Source organism: Catharus ustulatus, chromosome 1, assembly GCF_009819885.2.
Source record: "Catharus ustulatus isolate bCatUst1 chromosome 1, bCatUst1.pri.v2, whole genome shotgun sequence".
Taxonomy (NCBI): domain Eukaryota; kingdom Metazoa; phylum Chordata; class Aves; order Passeriformes; family Turdidae; genus Catharus; species Catharus ustulatus.
Window position 1 is genome coordinate 18529065 of NC_046221.1, and position 27795 is coordinate 18556859.

At 37.5% G+C, this 27795-nt stretch overlaps 1 protein-coding gene across 1 annotated transcript in view; it reads left to right on the forward strand.

Annotated features, from left to right (window-relative positions):
• Window positions 1-27795, forward strand: part of PIP4K2A (phosphatidylinositol-5-phosphate 4-kinase type 2 alpha) — a 110019-nt gene that overhangs the window by 34484 nt on the left and 47740 nt on the right. Inside the window, exons 2-3 of the mRNA XM_033066014.1 lie at window positions 23384-23481; window positions 24577-24673. Of these exons, the coding sequence (XP_032921905.1) occupies window positions 23384-23481; window positions 24577-24673 (195 nt within the window). The remainder of the gene's footprint in view (window positions 1-23383; window positions 23482-24576; window positions 24674-27795) is intronic.

A 27795-nucleotide genomic window follows, 5' to 3' on the forward strand; every position in this document is an offset into this window, starting at 1 on the left:
AAAGATGAGTGCTATAATCAAATACATAATTTCTTATGAGAATCCCCGATTTCATTGTATTTTTCAGGGAAACAGTAGCTTACTACTGGGGAGTGCAGTTTCATGGTTTGGTGTTAAAGCTGTCTCCAAACAGGCAGTGAGATATAGCTGTTTAACAAAATGTGATTTTCCTGATACTAATAGTTTATTATGGCTGTATGTAGGTAGTACAGTGGGAGTTACTACATGAGTTAATATCAGCCAATAAATGTGGTGGTTTATAAAGATTTTTGTCATTCAAGTAAGCAGAAATTATCTAAAGAGGTAAAGCAAAAATCTAATAAACTGTAGACTCCATGTAGAGCACTAAATACCCCTGTTTAAGCAGGCTATAGAGTGGATTTACTACAAACACTGTTTTTGTTGGGGGCTTGAATGTTTTTTGTGGGACATTTTTATCATTGAGGAAAAGCATTTCTGCATTTCTTGGTTAACTGAAGATACCTTAGAATAATCAGATGCTAGAACCTACTGCTAGCTTAGCAATACAGGATAATATGAGAAGAATTAATTTTATTAATTCAGTCTTTGAAACTATCAGAATGCTCAGCAGACTACTGGAGCTTCAGAATAAATGCTATGTCATTTGCTTATTTATATCTGTGGTCCAACAATTTAGGTTGTCATGGTCGTGTCCCATTTATCTCCAGGCAAAGTCCCCTTCAGTCTGAGGCAAGACGCCAGTTGCTTAGATCCAGTTTATAACTTGACACAAATGAATGGAAAGCCTTGATGTGGGCAGAAGGACTGTCATGGGGTCATGCTGTGCACTGCTCAGGATGAAACACTGTACAACAGTACAATATTTTGTTTAAGTCACTGCTTGCCGTGGTGCTGTGTGTCACCCCATCCCTCTTTCAGCTGGCTGTGGCACTGATGTGGTGCAGTGATGAGCAATCTCAGCCAGTTAACCACTGAAGGGAGAAGGAGGAACCACAGTAGTAGCTGTAGTAGCTATTCCTGGGTCTCAGCAAGGGGAGAGGCACAAGGATGAGATGCACTAGATTGCTAGGCTCTTTGTGGCTCCCCACCAAAAAACTGCTTTGACATTAGGATTTGTATGAAAAGTCCTTTTCAGGAAAAAAGCAAATACTGTTTTGAGGGCTTTTTGCCAGTTCTTCTTCTGACGCTTTACAATTTTCATTGTTCAAATTTTGTTATAGAAAAGCAGTTAAATTTAATTCAGAAAGCAGCTGACTTAGCTCTTCCTTGCAATAACAAGATCTGGGTCAGAAAGACTGGAACAAGAATAACACTGATGAACTTGCAGTGCTTTACTTACAATGCAGAATTGCCATTTTACCCATATTACTGTTCAGTCTTTTGTTTCCCTTCCAAATCATTGTGTATGAAAGGCTAGGTAACCTTCTGTTGATTTGTTTATTTTAGAAACATGCACTACTACAAAGATAGTTGGCCAGGTGATGTGCCCAGAACAACTTGTAATTCCAAAAATAGCTGGTTTAGGTTGAGCGTCATGCTGATACCTTGGGAGTTTCCTGGGTTCTTTTTTTTGTTTCTTCCTTCCTACCACTGAGTTTCTCTCTCCTTCATTTGGTTTCTTTCTACACAACTCTTGGCTTTTCTTCCTCTTTAACCTGTCGATATCAGTGGGTATTTCCATTAAGTTACTGTAGTTCCAATTCTGCAGCCTGGCCCTCATTCTCTTGGATATAGGGAAGACAAACACTGAGTGTGTGATTCACCTTTTTTTTTCAGTAGCTCTATGAGGCAGCTCCACAGACATCACTGTAGATATTTTTGACCCACAGCCTTTGGGATAGAAAGTCAAGCAGCAGCTTATAACATGATGGCTGTGCATAATGTTTGGTGTCAGGAGACACCAGTCTGCTGCGTATTGGCTGAGACACTCACTGCTCTGGTTATGTCAAAGTCAGAAACACTGAAGGCTTCTTCAGCACTGCTGAACCTGTCTGAACACTTAAGACTCCAGTCAAAGGCACTTCAAACATCTTGTCTTTAAGGCATCTGTCCTACCTTGGAGGTTCCATACAGTATTAGTTTGTCTTGAAGCTGAATATTGCCATCAGCATTCATTCTGTTGTGCAAACAATGGTGGCTTTTTTTCCCCTCTTGTAGATAAAATAATTGTTTTGTTCTTTCTGTTTTAAATACTCTGGCTTGTTTTAACACAAATTCAATGTTTTGGTGTGGCATTTCAGAGAGAGAGGAGAGCTACCCACAGAAAACCTGCTGTGAAACCAGTTTAATCTGTTATGTTTTGTTTTTATTATTGATGATTCAGCAGAAAGCCAAGAGATTATTTTGGAGGAGACCCTGACATGCATTTATAAAAGACTCCATTGAGATGAGTCCCGTTCCTGACTGCTGAAAGTGTTTGCAAGGAATCTTTCTTGTGACTAAACTTCCATGCGCTTTTCATAATAACTCCTCACTTGACTTGATTATGTCTGCAGCCACAGATTTGTCACACCTGGTCTTGTTTGAGGGAGAGGAGAAGGAAATAAAGATGCTTGCATTTAAATGCTGCTTTTGCTTTGCCCAAAGGCATGTTCACTGGTGCTGTAACACTGGGAAGTGAATGACTACTGTGAACAGAGCATTCTCCTGGGATTGTTCTGGTGCTCTCAAAAAGCAATTCTATCCTGTAATCAGTTAATTATTGGCATTGCATGTAGAAGCTATATTTAGGACTTTTATTGTTGTTGCAATCTTACTTTTCTGATAAAGCAGATTACCGCTTCTGGAGGTTGAACATATTTTGAATTTTCCAGAAGAACAAAAATATTTTGGATATTTTTAGCACAAACGTGCTTTCCAGGATGCTGTACGTCACCACTTCGCTAAATGGCTCCTCACCAATGTGGCAGCAGGTTTTTGCCTCTGTCCTCTTGGGATAAATGTATGTTGCTTTTTGGAAGAGTTGATCTAAAGCCTGTCAGCTTTTTTTCTGAGATATTGTTAAGCACCTCCATTTCATTAACCATTTATCAATGCTTTGGCTATAACTAAATATTTTAATTTGAGCAATGACTGATAAGGAGAGCTTAATTCGTTCTTGAATTGCAGCACTCTTGCTTTTTAGTAACTTAATTTCCTAACTAAAAAATGTCAAAATGAAAGTTGATGTGATTATAGGTTAAATAGTGCTCCCAGGATTTTATATTTAAAGTGTTTCTTTCTACAGTTGAAAGTATGGGCAAATAGGAAGATTCCACATAGAAATTACATATGCTAATGGTTATATACTAATCAAAAAATTAGACTCACTCCACATGAGGTGGAAAGTCTGGCGTGGTTAAGATTTGAGAAAAGGGTAAACCATTTTTGGTGGTATAAATGTTTGCTAATTGCTCTTTCCAGTCTAGGATTATTTTAGCTAATGACTTTTTATTTTTTCTTTTCCCTACCTGTACTTTTATTAAAAAACAGTTAATAATCTGTGGCTCATTACAAAATGCAACTTAAAAACATGAGAAAAATATTCAGGAAACATAATATACTTATGTAAAAAGAAAACAGATCTCAAACTAGTTGCAGTGTAAATGACTGATAATTCAGACTTGGAGCCAGGAAAATATTTTCTGTCAATAGCACTGCATATTTCATGTTGAAATGTGTTAACAAGACATATGCTTGTTTATAAAGGTCTTATCAAATTAAGTTTAAGAAACCAAAACTAAGGCTTTGTATTTTTTTTTCTTCCTGCCTTCTCTTCCCCCTCCTCAGCCTGTGGTGAGCATTACTGCTAGTTCAGAGCACTTGCAGAGGTCTAGTTCTTGCAAAAAGAGCAGCTGCTCACAGGCCTTCTGCTTGTTCTGTGTCTAGTTTGGGGTTTTTTGCCTAGCACCTTTGCACGTCCCTTTGGCTGTTTGCTTGTTGTGTATTTATATTCTCTGCAAGGTAAAATGTGTTTTGCATGAGAATCAACAGTCTTTATCCTTGTCTCCAAAAGTTGTTCATACTGCATAATAGTTCCCAATAAGTAGGTGCTTTACAAATATTTGAATAGCAGCGCAGCAAAGGAATGATAAATGAAATCAATCTTCCATGCCTCTACAGTAGGAGGTGTCTAGAGCTGAACTAGTCCCCCTTGACTCCACTGGGAAAGAAAGCACCTTGTTCTCTGCACTGAGCTCATTACATCTCGTGGCCTGTTCTAAACACTTGACCATGGCAAGGTCATTCTGGATCCAGTTTGTTGTTGGCTAGGTTGGCATCATGATAAGTTGGTAAGTGCAGCTGGACTTTTTGCTTCATCTCTTATTTCCATTGTCAGTTGAATTCTGCTTAATTGATAGTTGCAGAATTAAGTACTTATAACTTAAATGAGTGCCTTGAATCTTTAAGCAGCCTACAGTTAAATCCTGCAATCAATGTAATTTCTGTCTGGGGAAGACCAAAACTTGTTGAAGGAGGGTAGAGGAAGGAAAGTGAAGCAAGTGAGAAATTATGTAGGTGTTTGCTGTATTTCCTGTACATCAGGAGTTGTTAAAAGATGCTTTTGGTTGGATGGGATGAAGAAGAGAGGAGGTTAAGAGGCTGTTAACAACTTGGTATGAACACTTGAGGTGCTCTTGGTCACCGTGTAGCTGTGAGCTGGTAACAGGCTCTGGCAGGCTGAATCTTGGATATGATTTACCCTTGTGAACGGGAAGTGTCAGAACAACTGAAACAGCAACCAATCTGACAGGTAAGTAGATGTAGTCAAGTGTCTCGGGGTTGTTTTGGAAGTGGGATGTTTGTTTGGGTTTTTTTTAGTAAAAGCACACAAGTAAACTGCTTTGGAAGTGCCTACACTTCAGCTATTGAAGCCCAGCTTTGCTTTTGGCTTTACTGCTTGCCTGAAGGCATTAATGTAAGCAGAGCACTTAAGCATACTGTTAAAAAGCACTTTGTGGCCAAATTCAGCCTGTTATTGAAATACATTAGTAGCACAAGGAAAGAAGGCAATCTGTAATTCTTACTAAGGTAAAAAGCAAGTTGCATAAATTTCTTTGTTGAAACAATTTACTTAATGTTTTGAACATTATTTTCCTTTTTATTGCACCAAATGTTTTCCATATACTTTTAAAGTGTTAACAATGAAGTGGATGCTTTAAGGATAAATTATACTTATATTTTCCCCTGGGTTCTGTAAAACAACAAATTTGCAGTAATTTGTGACCTCAGGAACATCTTTCCTTTAAGCACCTTCTTCTCAAAGAATGTATTATGAAAAATATTAAAATGACTAATTGTATAAAGATGGGCTAGATGCTATTAAAGAGCCATATAAGCATTTCAATAATTTTTCTGCAAATGCATTTCTTATCTCTGAGTGGAGCCTGAAGTCCTCTGGATGTTTTGCTTCTTCCAGAGTGCTTGTTAAAATAGAGCTGAAATGTCTAGTGTGTGAGATGGTGTCAGGAACTGAAAGATGGGTTATTGCAGTGATACCGGCTTTAAAAATTGTTCCTGTTTTTTCAAAAACAAAGAAAATATATTGCTGTGACAGTTTGTGGGTTGGCACTTTTGAAAACTGGAAATTGAACAATAGTTGTTTTCATATCACACTCTCTCCAGCATTTGCTGTATCAGGAGATTCTTTAAATAGCAAAATCCATGCTTTCTAAAGTTAAATTTATTCCTGTTTTATGTCACTGACCTTTTATTACTTTTAAGTTGTAAGAGCTGTATATTGTACAGAAAAAGCGTGGTTTGTACAGTACCGATAGCCAATAGTAAACTCATTTAATGTTACCTTATGTCTGTAGTGGATTTTTTATTTTGACTATAATTTAGAGGCAGCTCAACAACAATTAATGCTACCTGAGTTTGAAAGCTCTGAATTAAACCTTATCTGCAGAGATAAATTTTTCATGTTCAGACCTCAATTAGAAATGTTGTCTAGCTAGTTATTGGAAGCACAGACTTTCCAAAATTTAACACAAGTCAGTGGGAACTGTTTCTGTTGCACTTTCCTGAAAACCAGGTGAGAAGTACTCTGAAGTGGGCACCCAGAAATCCGTGTAAGGTTGGGTACAAAAGACCCAGGTGCACCAGCCATCCTTTCAAAGAGAATTGGTTTCTGACAAGCATGGCTGCTAGACAAGAGCTGCTTTGTGTTTTAGGTTTGTTTGTGAAACTGCCCTCCTTCTGAAACCGCTTGTACCGATGTCTCCAGCCCACGTGAGATGGAGCAAGCTATGCTGGCAGAGGTGCAATTTTTTGCTGACATAAATGAGGCCTGCTTTGTGGTTTACTAGTGACATTGTCATGTGCAGAGCTAGCTGTAACTGCTTTGCAACCTGAATAAAACTCATTTCCAGATGGTAAACCAGAATGGAAGATGAGAATACAGTATTCTATATATATGTTTCATGAGTACTAACACTTCAAAAGAAAGTCCTTAATTCTACCTTACTGTTAAGGAAATTGGACTGCTTTCCTTGTGGGATTCATCTGAGCTAGTTGTATTCTTGGACATGTTTTATTTCATTAGGAAGACGCTGAGAAACAAAACCTCTGCTTCTTTAGGGATAAATTACCTTGATTATTTGTGAGTATCTATACACTGGTTCCTCTAGAGTCCATTTGCACAGCAGGTGATGGTCAGGAGCCCTTGTGTTGGAGGAGATGGGGGATCTTTCCTCTTAGGCAGTGGACAGATGTGCACAAAATACTTGTGCTTGCTTTTAGGTCTTTGTCCTGGGTCTGGTAAGCACAACTACTGCTGTGGTTAGAGCGATCACAGTACGACAGCATCTGTTTATCCATCATTCAGTATTTTAAGGGATTAGTCCAAGGCTATTCTTAGCATCGGCAGATAGATGGTATGTTATTTTAGAATGTGTATTTATTTAGAGTTTTCTTTAATGGTATCTGTGTTAGTACTTGAGGTCACTTGAACTAGCCAGGGCTGTATGAGTCATTTTTATCCCATTGAATTTACACGTTGTGGTCCAAAACTTTCTTTTTCTATCGTTTTTTTTTTTTAATTTCTCTTTTTCTGGTATGGTTCTTCTTTTCCCTCAATTATGACCTTATAAAAATGACATATTCCTCATGTTGTGCCAAGTGCAGCTCTGAAAATTGACTTTACTTGATCTGTCTTGCCTTCTGGGCTTATCTACTACTAGACAGTAGAGGTGGGAGACAGTACAGGGAGCCTGAGGACAGGAAGATGTCCTTACAGTGCTGGCAGCCTTCCTGTGTTTCAAGCCTGCAAAGATGTCTTCAGTCTAGGGGAAGGAGAGACAAGGATTGGAAAGATAATCTTCCCAGCCAAAGGCTCAGCAGAGCTTTTGGTTTCACTGCTGTTTGAATTCAAGTTTTAGAGTTTTGTGATACGAAGTTTGTTGGCTGATAAAGAGTTTATTGACATAACTGCTTCTGTAAGCCTAGGCAGAGATAGCTTGTGTCACTATTTGTTGCTTCAAACTTTAAAAAGAAAAATTTAACACTAGGTTTGTAGAACTTCAGAATCATTGGAGTCAATGGGCTTTTTTTCTAATATCTGGATGTCCAAAAAAGAATATATTTGTCTTGCATTTGACAAATATGCAAAGTTTTTTTACAAGTCTTATTTTTTATTGAGACAGTAAATTTACCTGAGAAAGATGTGTAAATATTGAAAACTTGTCATACAGACTTGAATTAAAGAAGGATAATATTTTAAGACAAAAAGAAACCTAATGTTTTTCTTTTAAATGATGTATGTTTTTTCAGTCTTGTTGATGCTTAGACATGGCAGTTCTTAGCCAAGAATTGAGGATTATTCTATTTTCTTGATGGCTGCTTAGTGATTGTACATTTTCTTGCTGTGAGTAGGTGAAATTCTGTTTATTTGGGCATTAGAGAAATCTCATCCATTCAGGTTCCAAAAGGTAGCATGAGACAAAAAAAAACATATCAAACAAGGCTCTGCTTGAGTGACTCTGAGGCAGCAGACTGTAGTGAATTCTAAAGCAGAGGTGTTTAAATGAAGCTTAAATTGATAAGCAACTGATTGGTACTGATATGTAACTGATTTTAATTCTACTTTGTATGTAATTAAGTCACTACTAAATAGGAAGGTCCACTGCATGCCAGTCTCCTCTGAAGATTCTTGAGAGTGGGCTGGCAGGCAAGAGTTTGTTTTTTAAGAGAGATCCTTTTTTAAATCCCCTTTGTCAAGCTCCATCTGATAAATTGCAAAGCAATGCACTAAACCAGCATTCTTTTTCCTAAGTTAAATAAAGCAGCCTTAAATATCCTGGATACACAAACTGGAAAGTAAGTTAAACAACATTTTATACTTGACATCGTAATATTTTTTTAAACAAAGGAAGTATTATCTGAAGACTATAATCAGTTCAACTCACAAACATGCTTTAAGATTTCACAACTAGATCTCATCTTCCATAACAATTTTTAATTAGGGGACTAGAAAATGAAAACAAGTCTTTTTTTGCTTTTTTTTTAAGTCACAATTGGTTTCTCAACTCTGAATGACCTATATGTTCAAGTTTATTAGCAGAAATTAAGAAAATATTCTGTCTGCACCTGATAAACAAGTTACCCAAAGCTAGTTTTGCACTTCAGCAAAATCGGGGTTTTTTAAGTACTTTAATGTTGGCAGCAAAATCAAATGTCAAAATAGATTTTTGTGCAGGAGGTTCAGTTATTAGTTTAGGTTACTGTTATTTTTCATTTTTTCATGTGTTTTACCAGGTATTGACATTAAAATTTCATTTGAATTTTAAAGTATATTTTTTGATTTATTTATCTTGACTTTGTAATAATCACATCTCAGACTGCAAGCAGCTCTCCCAGCTCGATGGGCTCAGTCCAAACACTTTAAGCTAAGGAGTTGCAGAAGGGAACATTTTTCTGCTGCCTCCACTTCCTGCAGCCTCACAGTGTGCTGCTTTGGCAAGGCATCCAAATGAACAAAAATCCTTTTTTGGCACATTTGGATTCTAGCTCTGGTTTGTCACACAACTGACCACACACCCAGCTATGTCAGAAGGGGGAAAATTTTGGTGCAAAAGCAGAAAAAAATGGGGCAGATCTGAAGTGTTACTTTTGTGGTGATGGTGGCAGCACTGACTTGTTTGAAGCATAGGCCTTTGTGTTTTTCTGAGAACACCTGTGGCTCACTGAGCCTGTTTTCTTCTCAGAAGCTTTCATGTAACTAGAGGTGTTTCTTCTAGATTTCCTGTAAAGTACCCCAGTATTAACTGCATATTTTTAGTCAAATTTGTCCAAAATCATAAATGCTTTCATAAATAATGGTGGGGCATCAAATACCAAAAATAAAAGCCTGAGTTTACAAGCTTGAAGCAGATACTTTTAATCCATCCTGGGATCCTGATGGAGTAAAACCAAAGAGTAAGATCCTTAACTTGCTGCATGTGAACTTCCCTCTGACTCCTTATGGCTTGGAGGGCCAACACATCACACCTGATCCTGCAGCCCTTTCACTTTGCTGCTGCTGTAGAAATTAATAGTAGAAATCGGTGGCTGTGCTGTCATCATTGCAGATTGCTGTTACTTCTCATTTTACAATGTATTTTACAAAGTATGGCAGCTTGTGGTCTCAGTCTTCTTAAGAAAAAGGGCAGTGGCTTTTACTGTTTCAAAGAAAACATTAAAATGTGTTTTTCAGATCTTTATATTTTAATGAAAATTAAGGGCAGTATTTCCTTTTTAACACTGTTTTTCAGAAAATATTTCTTAGACTGAAAATGGGAAAATGAGTATGTGTGCAGAGAGGAACGTGGAGGGCATGAGGGTGCACATTCCAGATCGCCTGTGCTGGTGTGGTGATGCAAAGCAGCTGTGAGTCGAGTTAACTGGCCCTTGTGCTGTTCAGACAGCCTGCTCCTGCCTCTGCTCCCAAGAATATTGCTTGGTTCAATACCACGTGGCTTCAGCTCTTCAAAAATGCAATGTTGTGCTCGCTGTGGATGCATTATTCAGAACTCTTAATTTTGTAATTTTATTTTTAAATTTATATTGGAGAATTTGCTGCGCTCAGAATAGCGTTGATGGTTGAAAATGCATATTGGTAGCTCAGGGCTTTTTTTATTAAATTACTTATGTGTATATGTAAAATATGTACATATGTATATGAAATTCTTCCTTAAGGGATAAATTAAATCATTAAGTGTTTTTAATTTGGATTTTCACATATGGAAATAATCCAAAAGCTGGATTTTCTTTCTCATACTGTTCATTAGCAATACATAACCTGAGTCAAATGTCAATGATGAGAGCTTCTCTGGGGTGGTTCTGCTCTCTGAGTCAAGGAAATGTGATTCTGAGTTCAAGAGAGGAAATGAGTGGCAGCTGATCAAATACTGTCACCAACCACCTCATCATGGGAAATGCTTTTTGACTGGATTTGGAGCAGTGTTACCATGGCTAGTATAATAGAAACTGCTGCAGAAAACTTCATGTCATTACAGTGTGGTTTTGTCTTTACACTTGAAGTGTTTTGTTGTTGCTGTGCTTACTGAATGACAAAGTTTCTGTTTGATCTCCTTTCAGAGGCACTGTGGCACTGGTGCACATTCAGATTAACAGCACCAAAACCACTGGGGTTGTTTTTTATTTATGGGCTATAAAAAGTATAAATAGAAAGCGGATTTATGTCATCTTGCCTATTGAACGTGTCCTATTGTCCCCCTAAGCTTATGAAATCCTCTGATACCTAAATTCTGACCTGTAAACAGAGGAAAGAGGTTGTGCAATTATATTATGTTGCTTTAAATAAATTATATTTTATTTCATATCAAGGGATAAATAAGATGTTTACCTTGGGTTGTATAATTAACTCAACTCCCAATTTAGTTGAACTAGGAGGGTGACAGGACTTGGAGACAATAAACCCCTGATGGCTCTGCTACACCCTCCCCTTACACACCCTTCTTCTGCAGGGCTGAGGAGACTTTCTGGGGTTTTGAAATAATGTGCAGTAATTGAAATACTTAGCCTTCAGCAAAATGAACATTGCAGTTGTTATATCCAGACAGTTAATATCTCAAATGTAATGATAAATCAATGAAATTTTGTATGTAATATTACTGCCAAAATAAACTGAGATTCTATGAGGAAATGGGATAGCCAGAGCAGTAGCAAAACCCAGTTTATTATAACTATGCCTGGATACCGATCTTTCCCAAACACTGAAAGAGCAGCACATGAACTCAGTAAACTTCAGTACCTAGAAGCTGCAGATTATATATCCAAACAAATGTGTATTTTAATGTCTGTGAGAAGGGGAGATTAATGCATATTTAGAAACTATACATAGGAAAAGTCAGTGACCCCAAGGTGGACAGGAAAACACCTATAAACAATCCCAGATGTCTGTTCTGAGCTTGCTACTCAGCTTGGGCTCTCTTTGGTTTCCTTGGGACTTAAGGCCTTTTATGTCTCCTTCCAGCTGTCACAGTGTCTTGACCAGCAAGAGCTTCTGCTTTTGCTCTGAGAACATTTTCATAAATGAAACCCATACAGTGGCTTCATGCAGCAAAAACTATCATTGGCAAGGGTATCAGCACAAGCCAGATTTAATATTAAGTGACAGCATGACAAAGTTCATTGGCAAGATTCACTCTAGTACTCACAGAATGGTTAAAGCACAGCAAGGGAAAACAAGCAACAACAAAACCAAACAAAATCCAGGCAATCAAAACAGAAACGAACTGTGAACTGTCTAGGGCTGTGTGTGTTTTGGTGCTGTGGTAAAAGGACAGTGAGGGTGAGGATTAAAAGGAATGTGGCCTAAAACAGCATTTAACAGCACTCAAACTTAACAGTACTTATACCTTTTACCTTAAACCAAGTAATTTAACAAAGGAGCGACACTTAATTTATACCTAACTTATCTTACACCTTAAACTTAACTTATGACTTAACCATGACACTTTAACAGAGGAATAACACTTAGCAGCATTTAACCTAACTTGTAACTTTGAAGTTATGCTTAGCAACTCAGTAAAAGAACAACACTTAGCAGTATTTAAGTAAGGTTAAGTCATATGTCTCAAGCTTACTTACAGGCCTATCTCTCTTCAACATCCGAGGTATTTAAGCATCTGAGAAAGCAGCATTCCTCTCAGCTTTGCTGTAACATACATGCGTGCACACAGACACAACAAGTCAGTGCAGGCACGGCACCTGCGAAAAATCGCCCTCAGATATCAGTGAAATCGTCAATGCCCTGCACCTCCTGAAAGGTTGAGCCTTGGGGAGGGGAGGTTTTGTTCATTGATCCTCCAAGTTTGGCAAACATGAGGGTTCTCTGAGAGACGCCACTCAGAGGGCAGTCACTGGTCACAGCCACTGCATCCCTGAAGATCTCTGAGAACTCATTTTGGACCCATTTTTATAGGGTCGCGAGAGAGTGGGCTTTAGTCATAAGAGTTCACAGAATTCATAGAATCACTAGATTGGAAGAGACCTTCAAGATCATAGAGTCCAGCCCATGCCCTAACACCTCAACTAGACCATGGCACCAAGTGCTACATCCAGTCTCTTTTTAAACACATCCAGGGATGGTGTCTCTCTACCTCCCTGGGCAGACCATTCCAGTACTTTATCACTCCATAAAAACTTTTTCCTAATATCCAACCTGTATTTCCCTTGATGCAGCTTGAGACTGTGTCCTCTTGTTCTGTCAGTGCTGCCTGGAGAAAGAGACCAACCCCACCTGACCACAGCCACCTTTCAGGGAGCTGTAGAGAGTGATAAGGTCACCCCTGAGTCTCCTTTTATCCAGGATGAACAAACCCAGCTCCCTCAGCCGTTCCTCACAGGGTTTGTGTTCCCAGCCTCGTTGCCTCCTCTGGACGCGCTCAAGTGTCTCCATGTCCTCCCTGAACTGAAGAGCCAGAACTGGACTCAAGGTGTGGCCTCACCAGGGCCGAGTACATGGGAAGAATGACCTCCCTGCTCCTGCTGGCCACACCATTCCTGATCCAGGCCAGGGGCCATTGGCCTTCTTGGCCCCCAGGGCACACTGCTGGCTCATGTCATTGACCAGCACCCCCAGGTCCCTTTCTGCCTGGGCACTGTCCAGCCACACCGTCCCCAGCCTGTAACACTGCAGAACTCGACACTTGGACTTGTTGAACTTTATCTTAGTAGACTCTGCCCCTCCATCCAACCATTCTAAGTCTCTCTGCAGAGCTCTCCTGCCTTCCAACAGATCAACACACGCTCCCAGCTTAGTGTCATCTGCAAATCTACTAATGAAAGACTCAATACCCTCATCCATGTCATCAGTGAAAATATTGAACAGAACAGGCCCCAGCACAGACCCCTGAGGGACACCACTGGTGACTGATCCCCAGCTGGATGCAGCACCATTCACCACCACTCTCCGGGCCCAGCCATCCAACCAGTTCCTAACCCAGCACAGACTGCTCCTGTCCAAGCCATGGGCTGCTAGCTTTTCCAGGGAATGCTGTGGGGGACTGTCAAAGACCTTGCTGAAGTCCAGGTACACAACATCCACAGCCTTTCCTGCCAGGTGGGTCACTCGGTCATAAAAGGAGATCAGGTTGGTCAAACATGACCTACCCCTTCTAAACCCGTGCTGGCTGGGTCTGATACCTTGGCCATCCTGTAAGTGCTGTGTGATGGCACACAGTATAAACTGTTCTGTTAAGTGTTCCATAAGTGTTTCATCCTGGCCACAGTTTGGTCAGCACTTCCTTTGAAAGTGTAAGAACAGGAACATTATGCCATTCAGGCAAGAAAAAATTTCCAAGGCTGTTCATAAGGAAAACAGGAACTCCTTAGCCATTCCTGAGACCAGACAGTGTTTCTGATAAGCTCAAGAGGAGCTGAGCCCAGGGGCCATTTTCAAGGCTGAGGTCTAACAAGCATTTCTCACATCACAGTGCAGCCTGGAAAGGGGATGGAGGAGAATGCACCAGCACAAATCTCATAAAACCTGGAAAGCTGGTACCCCTCACAGGTGACTACAGACCTGTTAGCCCAACCTCAAGCATTACACTAGTTTGAAGATTACATGGTAAATGCAAGAGGAATGCAGTGCAACAACCAAGATGCATCAGAGAGGTGAATGGAGGGATTTCTCTAAACCAAGGAAATGCAGTTCTCACCCATTTGGACCTCTAATACAATATTTTGCATGGTGCTTACATGTAAAGTTATTACTTCTCCTGAGGGATAGGAGATTTGGGTTGAGGCTAAAAAAAGTTCATTTAACTGTAGGCTAAGACATGCTGGCAAAACAAGTTCTGTCTCTTTTGCTCTCCAATTACTCTGTTGGTCCATGTTACGAAGAGCAACTGCTGCACCACTTTATAGAGCACGGAAATACCGGGAGTGTGACCTTCATGTACTTCCAGTTGCTCTTGGTCAGTTAATTAACTTTTTAAATTAGATTTATATAATGCAAATAGTATGGCTGCTCTTTACAGAAGTTTTGGCTCACAGCTCCAGTCTTCTCCTAATGCGTAGTCAGAGATGGCCAGAAGGAATCATGCTTTAATGTCATCTTTTCACAAGTCAACAGTTTTCTAAATAATAACATACTTGTGATGTTGGAATATGACAGCACATTAAACCCCCCTTCGTAGTTGGTCTTCTTGAATATTGTTGCTGCTACTACTGATAATGTGAAATGCATTATCTTCATTATACCAGTATAAAAATAGGCAAAAAATTGGCTTTTCTACATTTGTTGTAACTTGTGAAAAATAATGAACCCCATCTGATGCCTTAAATTGTTGCTCTATGGCCCTTCATTAAGCAGCTGAGTGTTAGAGACAAAATGGTTCCTTAGGTTTCTTTTCCCATTATACTTTGCCTTTCTGTGTTGGAGAGAAGTTTTTTCTATGGATTTTCATTTTTCAGTTACAGCATTCAGATAAGGCTACAGCATCTCCTTGTTTGTTCAGCTGCTTACTGGAATTTTGTGCTTAATTTCATTAACTCATTTTTCGTATTTGGAAATATTATACTTGAAAAACAAAATCTTGAAAGCTATTATGAGATGAGCATTATTTAATAGACTCCTTTAGGTTTGTTTTGTGGTTGGTTGGCAAGTAGGATTTTTCTCCAAATCTGAGTAACACGATTCATGGGATATAAGTGTAATTTTACTTCACTTTGTTCTTCCTTGTTGAATTCTTCTTATAGAATCCGCAACAAATAGATAATTTAGAAACTTAGCAGAACATCTGTCTGAGTTATATATATTATTTTGTGTGTAAAATTGAATTTACCTTCTTCAAAACTCTCCCTATGTCATAATAAATACCTGGTGCCTCCTATCATCTTCCTCTTTTTAGTCATTCTTTTGTGAAGCTTTTAGGACAAAGCCAAGTGAGCTAAATGTTTATTTGTTGCCAGATAAGCATTTTGTTTTTTAATTAGAAAAATACAGACCAGATGGCTATCAGACCTTGTGACAAGTGTGTATAATTTAAGTCAGTATTCCAAACAATAATTGAGGATATCCATTGATACAAAAGATTGTCAAAGTGCACCAGCCTCCCCCCAGAAATTTAAGTTTCAAGAGGATGATTTGATAGTTTTGTTCAAAAAAGAAAATATTTTATCAGGTTTGTGGCAAGCTAATAGCTTGCAACTTGTTCTCTGAGCTGTGTCTGTTTTCTTCTTAACAATTGCATTTGCAAATGAGGATGAGCTCATGTGTAAAGTGTGCCTCACAACTCATCCAAATACGAAGGACTTACAGTACTTAAAATTTCCTTTTGGACTGAGATAGGACTTTATTTTCGTGTGCCATTTGCTACTAGAAGCGTTTAACTTGTCGAAAATCTCCGGTACAAATAAGTCATATTTCTATTATTCTATTTCTTATTTCATTAATGGGCATTAATGTATTTGTACATATTAGAGCATTTGACCTAGCTTTTAGGAGAATGAGGGATTATCATGGCAGACATTATATCTGAGCTGCTTAATTTATTTTTGGCCTTTGATTATTTGGCGCGTTGTGAAGTGTTAATTTTTGCACTCATTGAAATGTGTAAGGAGATTCATAAGAACTTTAACCAAATCAGTAGAAATGTGACTTAATGCTTGTCTGACAATACACAGCAGCTGTTCTGGATATTCTAGACTGTGCAAATGTCCAAGAGACTTGAAAGACTTAATAGTTTGTGTCAAAATAGTTGGGAAGGAAATGCAATTTAAGTGCTTTTGTTCTAGGTTCTTTAAACCCCGATATTCCAAACTCTGTAAACAGGAGTGATAACCAAGTTATAAATCCCTTTGTATAGATTTTGGACCCTCATAGTCCAGATTTAAAAACTAACATGAATGCTCTTTGAAAACCACTTCTTTGCTCTGTTTTGGGACTGTGTTTGGTATGTCACAATATCCTGTGCAGAGCTTTCTTGAGTATGTCACAATATCCTGTTTTCCACGTGGATGCATATATTACAGACTTTCCCTGCCCAAACATATCCTTTCCCTGTGGAAAACAACAGCTAAGAAGTCTCATGAAAATACCTGGGGTCTGCTGTGAAATTTTTTATTTTGGTCTGTCTTTTTTTAATTCAAAGACAGACCATAAGACTTCAGAAAGGTCTTGCTACTCTTTTTGATAAAATGTGAAAGCTGTAATTGAGGTGTTCATTTCTCAGTATTGCTAAATATGGTATATATTTAATACTTTTGTGGGGTATTTCAGGTATTCTGTGGTTAGTACTTTAGGAAAAGTATACATTAAGGCAGTTTGGAATACTTCTGGTTCAGTTGGGCCTACTTTTCTACTATTAAGTTACTGAATTTTATTGAAAGCCAGAAATCTAATGACGAGCATCACCTGAACTGTAAAAATACAAAGCTGCTCTGGTAATTGTTTTGAGACGTGTAAAATTTAGATTCTTTTATGTTGCTGCCTATCACCTGGCAGCAAGGTGGTTTAAGTTTGTTTGGGTTTTGTTTGTTTATTTATTATTTTTTTTCTGTTCAAATACCTTAAATTGCAATGATTCTAGAGACTCAGAAAAAGCTAAATGCTTTAGCCTCTGTTTTTCTTAGTCACATAATTGCATTGATTTGGGGACTTGATTCTGAATAGGTAACTGGAAATTCCTTATATAGAAGTCTTCTATGCTTTCTAAAGTCTAACACACTGCAAATTTTTTTTTTAAAGCCAGGATAGTTTTTACCTTGCAGGGTAGCAGGGGGAGGCAGGGGAAAGAGATGAATTTTTGTGTGATTGAAATGATGAAAACCTCATTTAAAACAAATTAAGGAGTATTTTGCTGAACTGATTTATTTCTCTACAGCAGAACTCAGCTTAACCTTTTATTTCTCTTGCAAGAATGGGTTTGAGTGTAATTTAAACTGTCAAATGACATTTATCAAATGATGGTTTTGCCCTGTAACAGGCGAATGTCTTCCACAAAATTGATTAGCTGCTGACCTCATCCACCCTTTTCAGACCCTTCAAGGTAGATTTCAAAGAGTTGTAAAATAATCACTTCACTTTCAGTTTATACTTCAGCACAAGGCGTTTACTGTCCTGGTAGCAATACCACAGTGTGTTCCACATGTGGGAAGGAGAGGATGTAAATGCCTGCCCATAGCTCTGCCTGTCACCACTCAGCCTGTTGTGCTTTAACCTAAACCTCTACTCCTTACAAAATAGGAACAACTTTGGAAAGGGCTTTTCACACGACAATAGAATGAATGAGATTAAGCAACTTTATCTTCTAGGTGGCTGTGCTTAGTGATCAGGAAAATTCTCTGTTTGGTTAAGACCTGCAGGGTGTTCAGTATCAAGAACGTGCTGGACAAATGAGAAATAATAGTTCTCCTAAATGTGAAATTTTATACTCCAAAGAGTTTCCTCTTGTGTTCTTGTTCTGCAACCCATTTTGTAAGACCAACCCACTAGAAGCCCATAGGCTGCCTTTCATAAGCATTAAGCTGCCAGTAAATGAATTAACTGTGCCATTGAAGAAGTCTGTGGCCTGTTCAAAATGGTGACTTTGTGTCTCAACCAAAAATATGGTTTGGTATTTTCTCTCTTCGGATTTCTGTGCAAGTTTCTTTCCCAAAGCAGAAACTGTGATGCAGAAAGTAAAACCCTGAACATAAAAAACTCAGAACTGCTGGTGGTGTTAAAAGTTCAGTTCTATTTTTATACCCCAATAATTTCTTTCTTCCAAAGTCTCTACCACTCCCACTTCTTCCAAAATCAGTGTTTAAAAATACACAGATTTGTGAAAAATGCACTTGACTTTCTCCTAGAGTAACAAACCAGTTGTAGCTTGTTTGTCTCAACAGATCAGACTGCTGTGAATTAGCTTTCAGTACAGAAGGAGAGCTGGGAGATAAACAACTGAAAGGAAAGTAGCACTTCCACAACTTCTTCCACATCCAGCATCAGGAGCAGCAGGAATTTTCCTGTGTGTGAAACTGCCAGGAGCCGTAACTGTGATTGAGATGTTTTATCAGTGTGAAAACAGCTCATCCCTCCATAGTTTCAGCGAGTCTGGCAGGCTGATATGTTAAATTTAAAGGAAACAGTATTTATGCTGTGTAGTAAAGCTGCAACATTAATTGCAAAAACCCCCATAGAGTATGAAGGTTTCAAATAGGAAGAGAGTTTCAGAAGAAACGAGGCATTGCTAAGTAGTCTATTTGTGGTTTGCTTGGGTTTAAACTGTGGACACTGTGTATGATTTTTTTGTGTTTCTTTATGGGGTTTTTTTGTTCTTTGGTCGGTTGCTTGGTTTGGGGTTTTAAATATGTAATACTGGCTGTAATGTGTTACACAGGTTTCTTGCTGTAGCATCTTAGCAGTAGTATCAGCTTGTATCTGTTGGAAAACAGGATTATTATTCTGACTCTTCTAGCTAAACATGCAATATATGCTGTAAATTGCCTTTATTATATGCAGTTTAAATATCTCATTGTCTGCTTTGCATACAAGCAATTTATTGCTGCTTATGTTCTGACAGGATGAAAACTAATGTTTAATTATGCATTGCCCTAGTAATGTGGTGTTTAGGGTAAATGTATCTGAATTAAATAAGGGCCATTAATAAAGCCTAACAATTTATGATATATTCATTGCTTGATTTCAAATCATATAAATTAGAGAAGCTTATTTGAAATGTCACCAATATAAGATGGCTTTGTGGGAACACCTCTTTGTGTGCTAATTTCAAAATCATTACCAGCTGAGTCTTACTATTTATTCAATGTCCAGTAGGCTTTTATTATTCCCTTATTTGCAGTTTAATTACAACCTCTGTTTTCCTGACAGTGTGAATTCAATCCTAAACCTGCAGGAGCAAAATGAGTTGCAATCACTTGTTTTTTGCCTGAAAGCTTCTTTTTGCTTTGGCCCTCTTCCACCTCCCATGGCCAAGCCACCGCTCTGAGCCACAATTTTTTGCATGTTTAAAGGGGCAATGCCAGTCTAAGGCTTTTAACATTCTTCTGTCTTAAAGCCTGGAAGTTGTTGGGAGATGCTTCCAAGTTGCATAACCACCTATGTTTATAGTAATATCACAGAAGATACTGAATTAATTTCTTAAAGGGAGGTTTCTGGGTCACTTGTTAATATTGTGTGTGCATGAGTTTACAAATGTTATTAATTTACCTGAGGTATTTATACATAATATGCATGGTTACTGTGGAACTAAAATTTTAGTCATTCACATTTAAAACAATACATTCTCTAAGGCTATTTTATGGGATTTGGATTCCTCAAAGATACAGCAAGCATTGCCTGTTTCAAAAAAGGTGAACTGCAGCAAAGTTTTGCATTGGCAAGAGTAATTCAAGGCAATTAAAGAATGTAGGTTGCAGGACTAAAAGAATTTTCCTTTTCAATATGATGCATATGCATTTATTATAGAGATGCTGTACATGAGGATTCTCAGAAGTAATTGCAGTTAAATGAATGTTTGATCCTGAGTTCTCTGTCCAGTGAGCTCTTTTTGCTTCATTTATGCTTTGCAATTATCTCTTGTGGGAAATTTTCTTGCTTATGATTTTATTACATTCAAAAGCACTCCTTAGAGGAAAATGGGTATTTTTTATGTAATTATTATAGCTCTTGTAACGCAGCTTCTGTTGTAATTTGGAATACTGAACTTTCATCCTCACACACACATCTCATTTGCTATTATAAGGGAGCTAACTGTATTTAATGGGTAACATGAAGAGATGGGCATAATACTTGTCAAAGGTATCACATACATCTTAGCATATTTTCCATTGTGCTTAACTTTCAAACACAGAAAAAGAAGCAAAATGTTCTTGAGATAATTTGGAAGACTCAAAATGGTTTCTTTGCTTTTCATATTTAGTGTCTTTCAGATGTGACTGTTTCTTCACACAGTGATGGCAGAGTAGAGAATTGATCCCTCTGACCTTTTCCTTTTCTTTTAGCTTTTCAAGAGCTGTTTGCGGGGGGGTGTTTTGGATATTGTTTCTCCTCCCTCCCCCCCCTTCCCCCCAGTGTGGTTCCAGTTTCCACCAAGATCTAATGACATGGGTATTCCATTCTGTCTTGTGTGCATTTTCCAGTCTGGCCTCATCAAATCTATCCAAAAATGTACTATTGCACAAAGAGCCAGACCTTATACTTGAAAGGTTTAAATTAATTAATGGTCTGTGCTGCTGGGATATACCATTACTCAGCTGATGTGCTATACCAAAGGTCACTTCTACCATGTATTCATCGCCTGCTTTTTTATTTTCCTATTCTGCAAAAATATTAGAGAAATTACTTCTGCTTACCTCAGATTCGGATGAATCTTAAAAAAAAATCTAGCCTCCACCCAAAACCAACCAAAAAACCAAAGCAACCAACCAAAAATACTAACAAAAAACCCCAGAACAAATAAAGAGCACCCTGAAAAATTCATACCTCCTGAAAAAAACAAAACCATCAAACTTTCTGTTAGTGGGCATTTTTCTGCTTGATTGGGGAATGGGGAGAGTGTACATTCAGATCTTATAGGGAACTTCTTAGGAGAAGTATTTTGGAGTTTTTTTCTTAAAATCAAAGAATCCCAAAAGTATGCACATAAAAAGACTTTTTCATTCCTCTGTGTAGGTGATGCTTGTAAGGCCTACAGGCACAAGTAAAACTGTGCCATTACATAGCAGAAATTTAAATATACACAGCATTAGAGCTAATCTACAGATGATATATGCAGAGAAACTTTATATCAGCAAATTCAGAATGCAAGTACACATAAAAATTTGATCAATGCAGTTTTGATAATCTAAAATGCGAATTTGCAAGCAAACTTTGTTGTAGATAGTTGAAGATGTTTGAATTCAGCATTTTTGACAGCATTCAGCAGAAAGTGTCTTGGGAAAATTTTTGTCTGGAATGTATATGTATGTACATTTCTGCTACTCTTCTTTCAAGTGTGAAATTTGTGTGAGCTGGCAATCTGAAAGAGATGGCAATTCTGTAAAGCAAATTCAGAATTTCATATCTCTGTATTATATCTACGTGTCCCTAGTTTTGTTTGTACAGCAGCTAGCCTGGTGAAGTGCCTTGTGGCTTCAGGGTGAGATTGATGTACGGCGGTATCAACTTCAGTAAAGAGCGTGTATGTTGGATGTAGTGATTTTTCAATCAGCATTTTGTTACTTTATGTTGTATTTAATGAGGTGTCATTGTGATTTATTAGGCTTGTACAGCTGTGTTTTCAAAAATTTATTGGAGTTTCTTCTTTCTCTCCCTTTGGAGTGGGGAAAGAGCATTCTCCCTTCAACTCTGAGGAGTGGGGCCCTTTGAGCTCATCCCAGACATCTTTCTCTTTCCTTTCTCTGCTCTGCTTATAGCTGCCATGCTTCTATCTAGAACTTTTCAGGTCTTTCCAAAGAAGCATTCTGTAAAATTCTTAGCAGTTTTATCTTAGCAGTTTTCATGTGGCCTGCAAGGATCTGAATGATAAAAAATAAGACATAGCAGGGAACATTTCTGGGGCTTTAAAGTATTGAAAGGTAAGGAGCCCGCCTGACCTGCCTGCCCATGTTGGTTTCTTTCTTCTGCTTAAAAGCTAGAAGACTCTTCACTTTTTTTCCTGTTTTATTTAACTTCCCTGCTTCTAAAGGTCATACTTGCAGGGAGTGCATTTGGTTTATTCCCCAGTATTTTTAATAGCTGCTTCAGTGAAAGTTTCTCCAAAAACCTCTCTTAAGCAGGGTAGCATTTACAGGCAACTAACATCTTCCTAGTTGGAAAACACTGGTGGATAAGCAGTGCTAGGGAGCAGAGGAGCACACCTGTGTTGCTACATCCAGCCCTAGTGTGCATTTCCATTCTTACAGAATGGGGCTTTCCTCTAAACCCTGTAGAAAACTGCTGAGAAAAAATGTGGTCTGTATGAGCAAAAAGTTTTGACTGGGTAAATTGAGATGCGTGACCAGGGTGTAGAGTGCCGTAAAAACATGGATAAAATGTATGTCATGGGTATTTGGTGACTGTTGTTGTAATGGGTATCTCGTTCCTGGATTGGAAAGGCCATTGCAAGTTTAACAATTCTGTCTTGTATTTGTCATGTTTTAGTTAAACTTAAGTAAAGTAAGGGTAGATTGATACATGCAATACTAAAAACCATGCCTACAAACTAGGCCATGGCAAAGTTGTCTACATTTTATAACAGAGATGTGGTCAGAAGTAAATCACAAACATAAGTGGAAAAATCCTAATCTGGAGAATACTGACAGGTTCATTTCAAAGCTAGAAAGAGTAGGTGATATGCATAAACATAAGAAAATAAGGGAAGCCTTAGGACTTACATTAGCACCTTCATTTCTAAGCAAAAATTTATCTATTTAAATGGTTTGTCCAATGTGAACAATCAATGACTGAATACTGGGACTTACAAAAACTCATCTGAGTATTGCACTAATGTAAGAAACAAACTTTGCTTGTTGAACTGCAAGCATGTACATTCACATGGATGCAAAATTTTACTTTTTCTGTAAACAGTTCAAGACATATGTAAGATTACTTCATAAACTTCAGGGATAAATAGTCATTGCAAGTTGAATTATCTTTGGAAAGCATAGCTTGACTGACAAAACAAGAACAATGTGTTGGTTCAGGAGACCATTTTGCTGGCGTTGTCATTGACCTTCCATGAAAGTACACTCCAGGTGTGCCTTTAAAAGCACTTTTTAAATTTCTGAAGCAAGTCTAAATGTGGAATGCGGTTTCTTCTCTTCCAAAGTGCCACTTTTGATGTGGAAAGAATAGTATTGCTTTTGTGTTCTTCTGCTACCTGCATTCACTCCTGCAATATTTACACAGGAAATAGTAGACTTTCAGAATTAAAATATATACGTGGCATCTTTGTAAAGACAGCAGCAACTAAATATATTCTGTTTTCTCTAGATCAATGAACTGAGCCATGTTCAAATCCCTGTTATGTTGATGCCGGATGATTTCAAAGCATACTCAAAGATAAAGGTGGACAATCACCTTTTCAACAAGTAAGTACAAGTAACAAATTTGTGTAGAAGTAAATACTGGCAGTGATATTTTTATAAAGTACTATGAACTCTGTTATTTTTCAGTACATGGGACTGAAGTTTTGATGATTAAGTTAATCCTGAGATAAACACAACCATCTGTGCTGTTCTAAAAAGCAATAGCAAAGGCTGCTGGGTAGAATTTTTCCTCCATATGGTTTATTATTGCCTTATGAGTATCTTAGATATTGAAGGTGATCCTTTCTTGGTGTGATTATTTATGGCTGATACAAGCATTTATTTGTGTATTTTAAAAAACATAACTTCAGTGTAGTATTTGAATAAGAATGAGAATCTGAAGCCTATATCAAATGTGAATAATGTTCAGATTTTTATTTTCCATAATACAAAATCATACCCATCATATAGACTCTTCAAAAGTACTACGGTAATTTCATGTAATATCTATTATCTCTTAAAAACAAAATGCCCCATGAGCAGTATGTACAGGCATCCAAAACTGTTAATATTGGTTTGTGTATAACCTGAATTTTATTCTAGAATATATGTAGAAAAGAAAAATTTTGCTACTTCAGGTCTTCTGCTCTGCAACAGAAGTCAAAATAACTTCTCTTGTATAAGTCTAAAATGAACACTACGATATTAAAACTAGTTCTGTATTGAACAAGTCAAATTTTCTTGAAGTTTTGGCACTGTTAGTACTTTTTGATATCACAGATAGTGTAGTAATTCATGTATAATCCAATCTGAAATTCCACCTTTGAAGTAAGTTTAGGGCACTGGGAAAGCATGCTTTTCTTCTTTTGAGTTCCATGTTTCAGAATTGTCAAAATACAGTTTTTGTTCATTTTGTAATTGTTGTAGTTCCTTAGCTACAATATAATGATGTTATAGCAAGCTAACAAACATTTGTTAAACATTGTGAAGAAAAGCAAAATAACCAAATCTCACTAAAAAAAGAAAGCATTAGAAGAGAAGTTTTAAGATTATTGTTTACCCTCAGCTTTCTGTGAACAGCTTTGAGACAAAATTCTCTAGAATTACTTATTATAAATGCACAGTAATGAAGTTGAATTGGTTTTTATCTTCTTTCAGAGAAAACATGCCAAGTCATTTCAAGTTTAAAGAATATTGTCCAATGGTTTTCCGTAATCTAAGAGAGAGATTTGGAATTGATGATCAAGACTTTCAGGTAAGTTCACTTAGAAAAAGCCTAGACAGGTGAAATGCACATTTCTGTTTTACTTTTTGGCCTGCCCCAGCTGTCTTCTGGTTCCTGCCCTTCTGCCATCTTTAGTCCTCTTTGTTCCCCATTAGTGTGCCTCCATATAAACACATTTATTGAAGCTGCAGGGTAATTCCTCTTGCAGTGAGGAGGAAAGATAATGTCTGGACTCTTCTGGCAAGGGATTCTATATTCAGCTGAGTCACTTAGGTAACAGTTGCTTTAGTGTTCTGTCTGTATGAGATGTGGTTTCTGAAATGACCACAGCCTATTTTTTTTCTCCCCCTCATGCTCTTTTTGGTTCAGAGAGTGACCTGTGGCCTGCCAGCTTCATCCTGCTTCATCATGTCTCATTTTCTCATTGTTAAGAGGATCTGGAAACAAATTGCTTGTGTAAAGCAGATACAGCAAACCAAGAAATTGCTCTAGATTTGGCAGGGTTGTTCCATGCAGTCAGTTTCTTTCTGCCTTTGCAAAAGAAAATCCTTGAACTCTGCTTCAGCCTGATTTGCCAGTTCTCACGAACAGTTCCCTTTTCCATTAACAGTTCCTAATGCACAGTATGTCAGTCACAGGGATAATTCCACTGCAAGATGTCCTGTCCTAAAGAATGCTTGCTGTGGAGCCCAGTAGTGCTTCCTCTTATACTCTTTTCCTTTTTCAAACTACTTTGATGTGAGCTGCAGTTATAATGTCACTAAGACATATTAAGACATATTAGAGAATTTTAAGAAATGGTTTTAAGTAGTACAAATGGTACAAAATGCACTTGTACAATAACACTCCTATTCTTGTCAATGGAGCAAACTGAATATTGCAGCCAAAATCTGTATCCGAGTCCTTCAACGATCCTTTTTACCAATTTGTCCCTTTTCAGGATCTAACAATGTCTTAGAAATGCATCCATGGGTTAAAATGGGCAGATGAAGATTAGGTTATGAATCTCAGAATACAACCGCTGTAACCTTGCTAAGACACTTTGCCAGTCAGTGGAGAAGAGGATTGTTGGTTTATTTTGGCAGAGCTGTCATCACTGTGTTCCATGATTTTTCATGATTCTATTTATGAAGAACTGTTTAAAAGGAAATGCACCAAGACTGAGGCCAGCAGTTTAAACAGATATATCAAATTGCATTCCTGGTTCCATTCTGCTAATGGACCAACGAGGATCCTATTGCTTTATATGAAGATCTCATTTTTCTTGACAAAGGAAAAGGGTGACTGTCAAAGAAGAAAGACATGTAAATGCTCTTAAAATTGTGATGTCAACTCATGCTTGCTATCTTTAGAACATGGGCTTTTGACATTGCTAGACAATAGAAGGTAGAGTTCAGTAAATGTTAGAAGACTTAAGATGCTATAGTGAGTTAAAACTGGCAAACTTGGCATAATCAAAAATCTGCATTCCACAGCACTGTGCAATATTTCCATCTGTACTGCTGTTCTGCAACAGAAATTCCTGTTGTAACTATGTTGTACTGCTGTTTGGATTTATTAATAATAACAAATGATAAAACAGCATTAAGGAACTGTCACTGGATAAACTGTCTGTATTTCCAAATTAAATTCAAAAATACTTCTTTATAACTATGTGTTTTGGTAATGTAACCAATCAACAATCCAAAATAAGAACATGTAACTACATCCTGGTTTTTGATACAACAAAATTTTATATTAGGAAAATAATCTCATGTTTTTTAATATTTAAAGCATATTTAGTGAAGAACAGAAGATAGTTAATATTAATTTTAACCTAAGGGAAGACAATGTCTGCCTTCAGTATTGCTTTTTTCCTCAGCCCAAGCAATTTATCACTCTGAATTTTTTCTACTGGGCTAATGTGATTTAGAAGAAAATAAATTAAATGCTCAAAGTATTAATGTATTTTGAACTCACTTTCAAAATTAAATTATTTTTACAGAACTAAACATAAAGAAAATCTGCCTCCCCAGATGTAAGATAGAGATTATCCCTATTAAAAGTAGAAGTTGCTTTCATTTTAATGTTACAGTCTCTGTGATTTAAAAAGGGAATCTAATTTGCCAAAGGGAGTTTCACTAGATATACTTTTTTTCTGATAACTTTTGTCTTCAAAGAAGTTATTCCAATTATTATTGGTTAAAATTATTGTCTTATACTCAGAGTCATACCTGAAACTGAAAAATTATTTGCACTGTAGATCTAAGGGAAAGCTTATGGAAGTAATATCAAGTTACTTTCTCTGATAGTTTTTCTTATACTGTGATTTTCAGGATGGGAGTTCTAGTCAGCTGTGAACATCATTCCCATTATTGAGCCAGAAAGGATTGGTTTGGATAAATAAACCAAATTACATTGTTCATTAGTCAGACACATCAGTCACAGTCTTGAAGAACATTCATTTTAAATGCCTTTGTTTTTCGGAATGTTCTGCTGATATCCTTGATGAGTTGTTCCAGAGGGCAAATAGTCCTTCCTTATGAGTAAGCACTGAAAAAACAAAACCTACCTCATGAAAAAAATTGGTAACATATGCTCTAAATAGTGGGCTATACTAATTTTAATTCTTTACATTATGTTTCTCATTTTGTAGTAGTTTTGTGGATTGCTTAACATATAGACTTAGTTCACATGTGGAATAATTAATATATGGAACTTGTCGTGCAGAGCTCTGTTTTTGTCTCTTAGGAGAGGTTCAAATCTCACAAAGTACATGGTTTTTTCCTACAAATAGTCTTGACTTAGGAGTCAGAGGAATTCCTTGAATTGTATATGGTTCATGCCTTAAAGAAAGCCTTTTCTAGTAATGGCAATTACAGTTCCTGGAATGAACTCCCTTCACATGACACAAACCAACTCCTGTTTTTGAGACGTTTTTGGTAATCTGCCCTGCATCTGTCTGTATTTCATGGCTAGTTGGGCATCTCCAAGAGACATTTAGTACTGAACTGGGTTTGAAGTTTCATGGAGGTACATGTGCAGTTGCTAAGTGTGGACTTTTGTGTGATTCATGTTTTATAATAGACAGCAGCATAGAAAATACAGTATGAAGTTAGTGAAACCTTGAGTTACATTCAAAGATTGCCTGCACAAACTTGTTATGACAAAAG